At 36.2% G+C, this 12,160-nt stretch overlaps 1 protein-coding gene across 1 annotated transcript in view; it reads right to left on the reverse strand.

Annotated features, from left to right (window-relative positions):
• Nucleotides 1–428: 428 nt before the first annotated feature.
• LOC126106764 (uncharacterized) overlaps nucleotides 429–12,160 on the reverse strand; it is a 162,549-nt gene continuing 150,817 nt past the window's right edge. The window contains exon 7 of the mRNA XM_049913140.1: nucleotides 429–953. Within this exon, the coding sequence (XP_049769097.1) occupies nucleotides 851–953 (103 nt within the window). The 3' untranslated portion in view covers nucleotides 429–850. The remainder of the gene's footprint in view (nucleotides 954–12,160) is intronic.

Here is a 12,160-nt window from a genome sequence, read left to right on the forward strand (position 1 = left end):
CGGATGGATATTACATATTCAAGAATTTACCAGAGCATATTAACTTCTCACAAGGATGAATTTAGTGGAGTTTAAGAGTGAATTAAATAACTTTATGTTGGGGAACTCCTTTTACTGCACTGAATAATATCTATGCAAAGATTTTTGAAACTACTGTTTCCCTAATAATATTATATTTCGTAACTTTGTAACTCTATTGTAGTACAGTTAAATGAACACTTACTTTACTTCTTTTCACATACCAGACACACCTCTGTTGGATATTTGGTATATGGTATATGATTCTTCTGAAATGGAAAAATTTTATTTTCTGAAGAAACAAAGTATGAAATTGAAACAAAAGGCATTTTTCTTAAAAAGTCTGTCATAAAACTGGTATCAATTTAGAAACAAGTTATTAATACATTGTATTTATTTTACATCTCATGATTACAGAGCAGTAGCTTAAAAAAAGCTAACCACTTGACAGTTTTCAAAATTGTATGCTTAAATCATTTAAGCAAAATATTTTCACATGCACAAAGACTGCTGAGCATTGTAAGAAGAAATTTTCACTTGGAACAACCTCATAATGGGCACTGAAACTACTTCAGTCAGTTGTAACTCCTGTGCAATAAACAAAACATTTATTCAATGCAGATGACAATGTGTAAACAGTTGAAACTTTAACCTCTCCAGGTGGAGCAATACTAAAAATTAAATTAAAATTAATGCAAGAGTCCAGAGTGGAATAAAAGTGATGGCGGGACACAGCTTGTCAACTGCATCTGTTTACTGCCACTGTTCAGTGCACAAAATGTAGATGAGTCATAGGCAGAAATGCAATCATAAATGCTGCCCAGTCACCAGTCTAGTCATTCAATAGCTGCTTCTGCAGAAGAAAACTGTGAATTTTCTGAAGCCCTGCCCTATTTAGGTGCACTCTGTCCGGACGTCTTGTTCCAGAATAAAAACTGTGGACAAAACAAATCTTTAACATTTTGTACCAGCCACAAGCCATACTTCCTGTTATAAAAATCTACATTAATGTGACAGTAACACATACACAGCAAGAAACAGATATACAAGTGGAGATTGATAAATTTGTTTCAAGCAGTTGGAAATTATCATAAACATAATGAGTGTCGGAAAGTGTAATTTGTGTAACACTTATGTTTAAACATTTAATTGAAGAAATAAAGGTATAGCTGGGACACATCAAGAAACAATCCTATTCACCAGGGAATACCTCTCAAGAACAGGCAAATTAATCCAAAACAATTATATACACGCTCATTATACCAGAGGGCAATCTAATATCCATCAAATTTTTTCAAGGACATCATCATACCAAAAATATATAACTCATCTGGGTGTCGTATTACACAATAAAATTCCAGAACAAATAAAAACTGCTCCAGATCCAATATTTAAAAATAAACTAAAGGCATTTCTGACAAAGCACTGTTTCTATTCAGTACAAGAATTCCTGAAAATGAAAAATTATAAAGTTCCTTTGTAAAATACTGTGATTAGAGAAAAACATTCTGCAGGCAAAATAATAATCTAATTTCTACTATACACAACTATGTTTCAGTTTCACTTCCCAAAATTTTTCAACTCGCTTTTTGAATGTACAAGTACACATTCTATTAGTATTAAAACTTAATTGTCTGTGAAATCTCAATGTTTATTTCATGTGTAATGTAGTTTTTAAATGACATTGTCCTTCTGTTGTGTTTCCAGTTGACATTTTCACTATTCTGTAATCTCAGTGATTATTTGTGTAAATTTAAAGTAGCACTACATTGCCTACATGTTTCTTAGTTTCCCATGTAAATTGTTTGTATTCTCTATATGTGAAGTTACTATATTCATCAATGAACAATTTTGTGTACATTTTTTAAAATGATATTTGTTAAGAAAAATGACTTGTCCTATATCATGTGTACTTTGTACAATATGTGATCCACAGGATAAATAAATACAATAAATACAATACATAAGAATCAAAGTTGCTAATATTTCAGATAACGTCCTTCCTCAGAGGTAAGAGCTGTGATCAAAAAATATGATAAACACCACAAATGCCTGCTCTGCTATCAGAAGAAATTGTGCTGCAAATGTCTGCCACACTGCAGCACATGTAAATAATCATTTAACTCACAAGTGAAGGCCACAACGTTGGGATCACAGATTTACTTCAAACTTTGTACACTTTCAGTAGGCCATTAAAACAACATAATCTGCAAGTAGTAAGGTGCACTACTCTGGCAAGTCTGAGAAAATTGCAAGAGCAGTTTTATGCGTCTATTATGTAACGGATGTATCTGGCATGGGTGCTTTGACGTTAGAGTTTATGGTGGTCCAGTTGCTACTGTTTCGTAAAACTAATGTGTATTAGACGGCGGTTTGAGTCCCCTCCAAACTTAACTTTTCCAACTGTATTTTTTTTCCACCACTGCTGGCAGGTCGATAGACACACAAACAAACACAAACATACACACAAAATTCTAGCTTTCGCAACCAATGGTTGCCTCGTCAGGAAAGAGGGAAGGAGAGGGAAAGACAAAAGGATTTGGGTTTTAAGGGAGAGGGTAAGGAGTCATTCCAATCCCGGGAGCGGAAAGACTTACCTTAGGGGGAAAAAAGGACAGGTATACACTCGCACACACACACATATCCATCCTCATATACACAGACACAAGCAGACATGAATTTTTTTTTTTCAAAAAGTTGATCCCACTGCTGGGAACTTCTCCTTGTCAGTCAGGAATCCATGCTCACCAAGAGAAATGGATGAACAACGACTTATGTGTGTGGTGCAGGCTTTTTGAAGAATTGTGTAACTGGTCACTATTTTACTGATGTAAGTCTAAATTAAATACTCACGATTATTAAAATTTTCTGTACAGATCTACTGCTGCTTTGCAAGTTGTCTCATGGACATAAGGTCATTCATGTTGTATCAACATGTCAGATGTCTTGCCCATTCTGCACAGATAATTACACACATTCATAACAGAACATTTGCACAGCATTGGATCAATAATTCGGGAAAAACATAATGATCTATATGCTCACCAGATGTATTACCCACTGGGAAATTAGAACGAGGTAACCATGACATCTCCTGAAGACATGAAATACTCTGTAACACAGTCCTACACTGCAGTAAGCCCAGATGAAACTGAACATACTGTATCGTCTGTCAGCAATCGCTTTATACCAAGTAAGAGTTCTCAATGTTGACATATCGAGCACTCTATGTGACAGTCACAGTAATAAACACAGGAAGCATAACCGAGTGGTGTGTCTGCTTACATATCGTTCAATAGGATAGATGTTGGCATGATTTCTTCTGATGGCAGGATGGTAGGTAGTGGCTCTGTCATCCTGCTACTATTTGATCAAATTCTGAACATGATGTGTTATTGAAGCCCTCTTCAAAGGCTCTTTCCCTTGCCACAGAAAAAGTATATGAATATACCCACATTCATTAAAAAAACTGAAACCGAAATCGAAATTTCAAAGTAGTGTGTGCGTGTGCTCGATCCCCCCCCCCCCCCCTCTCTCTCTCTCTCTCTCTCTCACACACACACACACACACACACACACACACACACACACACAGGTGCAGAGTGGAAACTTAATTCTTGAAGACAAGGGCCACAGAAAAGAGAGGTTGCAGTGCCACAACAATTTAGCTATCTGTATGCATATCAGTTAGCTCTGAGGAAGGGCATTATCCAAAAGCTTAATTACAATTGTAGAAAATTTCAGTCTTACAGTTGTCTTCAAGAATTAAGTTTCCACTCTGCACCTGTGTGTGTGTGTGTGTGTGTGTGTGTGTGTGAGAGAGAGAGAGAGAGAGAGAGAGAGAGAGAGAGAGAGAGATAGTGAGTGAGTGAGTGAGTGAGTGAGAGAGAGAGAGAGAGAGAGAGAGAGAGAGAGAGAGAGAGAGAGAGAGAGGGGGGGGGGGGGAGGATCGAGCACACGCACACACTACTTTGAAATTTCGGTTTCAGTTTTTTTAATGAATGTGTTTCCTGCTCAATGTGTCAACTATATGGTGCGTAGTTACTTTTACTCCTCTTATTAGAACCTCAAGGTTTCAAATAGGTACAATACAGTTGCCTTACGTTATGCATGACTTTGGCTGCATAGTAATTTATCAAGGTTAATACTGTGCAGTGATAAAACTTTTTATTTAAAAAGGTTGCTTATGTTCCAAGCACAGGCTGAGTTGAGACAAGTACATAGTTACCATACACCAGCACTAAATGCAGTTTATTATAGCATAAGTAAAACTTAAATGTGATCATAGAAGCACTACAGGTATGGCAAATTTTGGATTTTGAGGTTTCTTCTAAATAATAATTTCACAGAAATTTTATTAAAGCACACCATAATAACATTCATGTGACTGTTGAGTGGTAGGCATCTCACTTAAAGGCTGTGAAATAATAATGTTGCAAACAAAGTTTAGCATACGAAAAAGCTAAGTGTGTGTTAGGTGCCACATTTTTTTGTTCCATACCCACTAAAGCTCAAAGAAGACATTTCAATTTTGTGTTTAAAAATGGTGAAAGCTAGAAGTAATTTTGGATGTTGTGGAATGTAAGTTGGGAGTAACTGTAGTACCACATATAGAAATTATTCGCTGTGGAGTCTCTCAGAGTTTTGTCCCGAGTCCTTCATTATTTCTGATTTATGCTAATGATCTGCCTGCAGCTGTGAAATTCGAGTGCAAATGACACCAGGAATGTGTATGAAAATTTGTCAACCACAGACACCAACAGCATCTTATACAAAATCTTGAACTGGTTTGCTTTCAACTCCATTTCAACCAATCGAATTAAGACGTATTTCCTGTAGTTACAAAGAGTTTATAGTGTCATGGACTAGTCAGTTGCAAATGCAGCTTGTTTTTGCTTATGTGCAAAACATTCTTTATACAATAATACAATTATTTTCTGAAGATTAGTGTTTAATGTCCCATTGACACAGAGTTCATCTAAGGCAGAGCACAAGCTCAGAATGATTCAAGGATGGGGAAGGAAATTGGCCGTGCCTTTTCAAAGGAACCACCTGGGCATTTGCTTGGAACGAAACTGTGGAAAACCTAAATCTGTATCATTGAATGCAGATTTCAACTGTCATCTTCATGAATGTGAGTCGGTCTATTATTTTCTGAGGGAATTGTTTTAATCTTCATTGCTCAGTAAAGAGGGGTCAAAATTGTGTGTACAGAAAGTCCAAAAATTCATATCACAATTTGTTTAGGCCCACAGTCGGCAACTGATGGACCACCGTCTAGATCCGTATTGCAGGAGGTCAAAAACTGGACTGCCAAAAATATAAATCACTCAAATTATTTAAAAATTGTTTTTCTGTAACTAACTATGCATTTGAGCATCCCCCTTATTTTTTATAGTATTTTACAAGTAAATGCATGACTGATTTGAATTCTTAATGGTTAATAGGGTAGATCAAATACATAGTTGCTACTCTGTGTAGTGTAAAAGAGTGCGCTGGAGAGCGAGGACAGAAAGGAGGAAGCACAGGAAGTATGTTATATTGTTCATATAACAACTCTTTACACCCAAAAGCAACACAAGAATTTCATTTAATGAAACAGGAAATTTTATAAATTAATCTCTGACTATGGCAACTATGAAACCTCTTTTTAATAGCAGCAGTCATATTCATTTTAACACAATTTTTCTGCTTGTCACTATGAAAGCTTAATGCCAGTTTATGAAACTTTGATGTGAAATGACAATTTTATCTTTTGGGTGCGTGTACACAGCAGCACTGATCTGTAATGTGGGAGCAGCTCCTTTGTGGTGCGTCAACATATGTTTTGATATGGAAGCAATTCCTTTGCGGTGAGTTGGCATTTGCTTTGAGCCGGCTGGTGGTATTTTTATAGAGAATGAATATAATTAAAAAATATTTTATTGTCACTTTGTCAGTAGTTGCTGCAATCTTGTATGGAGCTGTTCTTAATTTGTTTTGTTAGTGTTGAGTCTTAGAACATTTTTTTACATCAATATGGATCCTAAAAATCTGCAAAGTTGATAGTTAAAATAGGAAGTTTTTGACTGAGGGGATTGAATGATATTGTCCTACGCTGCCTGACAGGCCTGGAGCTGTAACAGTTTGCCTCATATGCAACAAAATGTCGCTATTGTTAAAAGTGCCAATTTGAAACAACAATACGAAACAATCCATCAGCAGTTATATAAAAAATTTCCTTTGGATAATGAAGCTCACCAAGAAGAACTCTAGGCACCTCTAGCTTCTTACGAGCAAAGCACAGCATTAGTAAGTTGCTCTGTCAGTGAGCAAGAAAAAACAACCAAAGCATAGTTGCATGTGTGTTGGACATTTAATAAACACCAGAAGCCATTTTCAGTCAGAGATAGGAAAAAAAGGGTGCGTTACAAGTGGTCACAGCACTTTTTGAAGGGAGAGAGAGAGAATGTTATTGCCACAATTCAAGATATTCCATTGTTGGCAAGAAGCAATACGAGAAGAATCGAAATTTTAGCTGCTGACAGCAGAAGTGGTTTGCTTTAACTCCTGCAGATCATGCCTTGCTATGCCATACTCTTGATGAATAGTGTGGCATTGCTGATGAAGAACAAACGTCAACTTTTGTGTGATTTTTGTACATTGAAAGTAAAGCATTTAGGGAAGAATTGCTGACATTATTGCTGTTTAAAGGTAAGACTCGTGGATAAGATTTAGTCAAGAGTTTGATGACTTCATGACAAAATAAAACATTAATTATGATAAAGTGGTGTGTCTTTTAACTACGAGGAGCCGAATGACGAACGGCAAAGAAAAACAGCGTGATCAGGTTGATTAATTTTATTAGGGCTCATCCTGCTCTTCAGCACTGACGGTTCAAATAGTTTCTATCTGAGTGCAGTTTGGGACATCTGACTTACTGCAGCACAACGATGTTTGTTAGCTCAGTCAAGGACAAGTGAACATTTTTGGCAAATAAGAGAAATAGCAACTTCTATCTCAGACACCTTGGATACACAAGAAGCAAGGAAGCATCTGGAGTTCCTAGCAAATGAATGCAATATGCTATCTGTGACTTTCCTGAGAGATATGCTGAAACATTTAAATGCGCTCAGTACCAAGCTAAAAAGAAATGGGAAATTAATACGAGATCTAATACACTGTGTGTCTTTTTTCCGCTGCAAGCTGGATGTCTTTGAAAAAGATCCTGCACATCAAGAATTCATTCACTTTCCAACAATTCTCAAATAGAAAAATAATTCTGAAATAGACATTGCAGCATTTTCAAATTTTATGGTAGATCTTAGGAAGGAATTTGCAGCAAGATTCCAAGACTTTGCAGAGAGAGAGAGAGAGAGAGAGAGAGAGAGAGAGAGAGAGAGAGAGAGAGAGAGAGACTGTTGTGATTCTTAAAATCATGGCAGAATGGACTGATGTGGCTGCGAACATGTTCCTCCTCTACTCCGAAAGAAGGTAAAAGCTTTCCAGGAAGACATTTCCTTGCAAATACAAAAAAAAACTGCTTCTACCAAAGAATTTTGGAGTAAACATGTTTGAGAAAAATATGGGAATTGCAAAAAAATTGCCATTTACCTGGCTACTACATTCTGCACCACAAATGTTTGTGAAACTTCATTTTCAAAAATGAAGTTCTGAAGAACCCATATCAGTCAAAATTAATTGCTGCCCACCTCAAACACACTTTTCGCATGAGCTGCTCACTGAATGAACCTAACTTTAAAAACATGGCTCAAGACTATAAATGTAATTTTTCCCATTGATTTTTGAACACAATTACACCTATCTATTGCCTTTCATATTATTTTCTGAGCAAAAAGGAAAATAAAAATTAGTAATGAATTTGAGTTTTTTTTTCTTTTTTGCCCCTATAAAAATTTTCTTAAGTATCCAGAGTCCACCTAAAATTACTTGCTGATCCCTGGTTTATATGTTTGGTAATAGATACTCCAGCTTCTCAATCCATATTGCTGCTTCTGTATTTTGTCATAAAGAGACCTAAGTCCTATGAAAACAATTCAGCAGTCCACATCCACCAAAGTAGACATGAGTAATGTGAATTAAAATATTTTTTTTCCATTCCACAAACAAATACTACAAGTTATACTTATAAAATCCCTTTTTATTCTTAATAATGTAGGAGCAATCACACCTGCTATTCCAAATGTGTGTTTTTAACTGCGACATGTTTTTGTCACACACTATTTATTAATGTTTGAACAAAAATAGGCTTAACATTTCGTTTTCCTTATTTCATATTCTTGTGAACCATTTCACTTGAGATCTTTGGAAGGTAATAAGCATATTTCTTTTTCTTTGTGAACATTTAATTCATATGCTTGTTTTCCTGACTTTTTAAGTTCTGGAGGATCTCCTCACTATGGATCTATTGAAATGAAAAGTACATCAAATATAATTTGTATGAAGATATGGCTGCACTAATAACTGAAATGTTATAAGGGTGTTATAAATAGGCTACTCTGAACAACATATTTATAAATGAGAGCTTATGTATTCAATTAAATGGATGATGGAGTAAACATTAAACAGAAACATCTTTTCATTAGTGATGATCAGATAAAAAGAGGGAAATATTCGCGTCTCCTCATTCATCTAGCAGCTCAATGGGTTGTTGGGGGTACAGATATCAGCTTTAAAAAATCCCCTCATAATTGGACTCTGAATAAAATACAAATCATCTACAATCAAAATACAAATCATCATAAAATACAAATCATCTACATGAAAAAACTCCTTTGAAAAAGGGAGAGGTGTGCAGGGCATCACATCACAAACTTAAAAACAGCTGTGTTTGGTGAGAAGAGGTCCTAAATAAGAAGGTTCTAAAATTTATCTTACTTTCCACAGAGCTTAAATATTTAAAAAAGAATGAATATCTTTTCAAGATTAAATTGTCAATTTCTACTGGAACATTCTACTTCGTTGAGGAATCTGTGTGTGAGAACTTACCAAATAAATGATTTCCTAAACATTCTCATGACTATCATATGTTAATGTTAGTATTATTTAATGTTAATGGATCTGTGCAACACAAATTCAGTACATAAATATATAAGCAAATAATCTGGACTCCTGTTCACGTTAAGTGACTGAAGCTGAACCAAAAGTCCAACAATACACTTAACACAAAACTGAAGCCAAACTAGTGAAAGCACATTGACAGGGTTGCCACAAGTTGTCCCATGTGAAATTCCCCGATTTCCAGAACTTTTTTTTCTGTTACTGTTACCTTACTTTTTTAGTTGCTTTATTCAGTTTTTAAATACGTGGAATATTACATTACAAAACACTCATGTAAAAATGATACTAAATATCAGCCCTCTTCAAATACAGAACAAATAATGACGCACACATCTGTAGTCTATGATGTATCCTTAAAAACGCAAATTTATCAAAGCGTAGAATTAAAGTGTGTACAGAAAATTTTACTTGACAAACTGTTTATCCATCTAATAGCTACGACAGTGAGATATTATGAAATCATAATTAGAAAGAAACTTTTATGGCAGAACCCAATATTTAATTAAATTTGTCGCTCCAAAATCTCACGCATCATGCTAAATACTTTGATTTTAAGGTGTTATATTTAGACCATGTTATAGTTTCCATCAATGCCTTTGCAGATAAAACATATTTTCCATGGAATCAAACCTTTTAAACATATGAGACAGCATCAAATCATCAGTTGAAATTGTTTGAATCACAATGCAAGAATTTAATATGAACAGAAAACTATTCATCAGATTAAAATCAATAACAAATTTGAAGTTTGTCAAACCTGTGTTATATTTAAAGTGCTGAGAATCTTACGATTACATGGAAACTGAACAAAAGTTTTGTCTTTTCATTAGGTGTTACAATATGTGGAAATTCAGCAGTTTTCAGTAGATGACACTTGCAGTCCTTTCATGTGAAATTCAAACAAATTTTAAGCTGCGAGAAAAACTTCATGTAACAAATGAGCAGTCAAAGGATTCAGGCATTCTACTCAGGCTTAAATGACAGTGTGTTCATTTTTACACAGCTACAGCTTCACTAATTACCAGCAGTCTCCATAATTACCATCTGAGCAGGAGGACCAGGCAAATGGAACAACTATATCCAAGTGCTGCAGTAATGGAACAAGACATACATACAAAAATAATGACAGTACATTTCTTCATCCTTTGTATATACAAGGGTTATCACATATTTTATTAAGTGCAGGCACAGGAAATTTAAAATTTGTACTTGAAGATAACTTTCAGCAAATACTGAATGTTTACCTGCCCATCATACACAATGCACATGAAAAGTTGTTGATGAAGACAATGAGATTTTTTTTAACAACAATTAACCATACACATCCTTGGAACACATTGCCGGAAATGGCAATTCACCTGTGCATTAATGATACTGATTTACTATTATCTCATTTTTAAGTTTTGTCTCGAACCATGTAAGTCATTCTTCAAATGACGGGATGAGGGCAAATTTTGCAGCAGAGATGAGATCAAAATCTATTCTTCAGAATACATCTTTCTTTCCACAGAGGATTATCAATTGTCACACACCCTTGAGCCAGATCAGAAGTGTCTGTTGGGTTAGGAAACAAACCCACACTTTTGTACAGAACTCCAGCTGAATTTGAAAAGTTGAGATAGGTACTGTGTGTGTGTGTGTGTGTGTGTGTGTGTGTGTGTGTGTGTGTGGGGGGGGGGGGGGGGGGGGGGGGTAAACAGCGAGGTTTTCAGCGCCCCTAAACATATTAAAAGAAACAAATGTGGGAAAAGGTATTAAAATGTCACTGTACATATTAATACAATATGAAAGAATAGAAGATGCTATGAAAAGAGACTAACACATAAATAAAATGACAAAGGAGCTAAAAGTAAGGTACAGGAAAATGTCACTTGCAGGCCAATTACATAAAATTCGGGCGATCCAGTCACCCGGTGAACACACTAAAACCATCTGCCTAAAATCTTGGCAAAAAAATGTTGGACAATTCACAAAATTCTAAAACTCAAACCACATTCACTTAATCACTACCTAAAATACACTGCAGATCCATCGGCAAATCAGCTGTAGCCTGCTGGTCGAAAAGTAAAATGCAGTGTTATAGTGGTGCACAGTTATCTGTACACTGCAAGTGTCACACTTGGAGGGTTCTCTCGCTGGGACGAGAAGCCATGTGTCTTAGTGCCGTGGCCTATGCGAAGGCGAGTGATGAGAACCTCGTCCCATCAACTCAGCTGGCCTAGTTGCGGGCTTCACAACATGGAGCTTATTGTCAGTCACTTCCAGCCACTCAACCTCCCACCGAAACAAGACTTTTGAGCGTAACAGCGAGGTCATAGCAAGCACGTAGATGGCAGACTGAAATACCTGAGGATCGAGACATGTCTCCTTGGCTGCTAGATCTGCCCTTTCATTTCCCACAATTCCAAGGTGCCCCAGTAACCAGCACAAAGACACCTCCTTCCTCAGTAGTTGTAGGTGGAGGTGGCTGTCCTGGATAGTCTGGGCTAGAGCGTATACAATAGGTATTCATCCTCGATGAGCCTGGAAAACTGAACATCAAAATGTAGACAGAGGCCTTTTCAGTCACCTTCTTTATTGGGTTTCACTCTTTGGTAACACCTTCATCCTACCATATAGGACTTATGAACTTTCCAGGAAAGATAATGCATCGGACCAGACAAACATAAAAGAAATATGTTGTATTATATAACATTAAAGTTTAAAAACTAAGAACATCACTGGGGTACATTGAGTGACTTCTCTGCCAAATAATAACACTTTGTATTTTGTCAAACAAACAATTCAAATCAATCAATGAAAACCAGTCAAAACTCCTTTGTGAGAGAAGCGATCTCTTCAATTCCCCTCAGTACAGTGACACTTTCATCTACATCTACATCTACATGGATACTCTGCAAATCACATTTAAGTGCCTGGCAGAGGGTTCATCAAACCACCTTCACAACTCTCTATTATTCCAATCTTGTATAGCGCGCAGAAAGAATGAACACCTCTATCTTTCCGTACGAGCTCTGATTTCCCTTATTTTATCTTTGTGATCGTTCCTCCCTATGTACGTCGGTGTCAACAAAATATTTTC

Source organism: Schistocerca cancellata, chromosome 10 (genome assembly GCF_023864275.1).
Source record: "Schistocerca cancellata isolate TAMUIC-IGC-003103 chromosome 10, iqSchCanc2.1, whole genome shotgun sequence".
NCBI classification, from domain to species: Eukaryota; Metazoa; Arthropoda; class Insecta; order Orthoptera; family Acrididae; genus Schistocerca; species Schistocerca cancellata.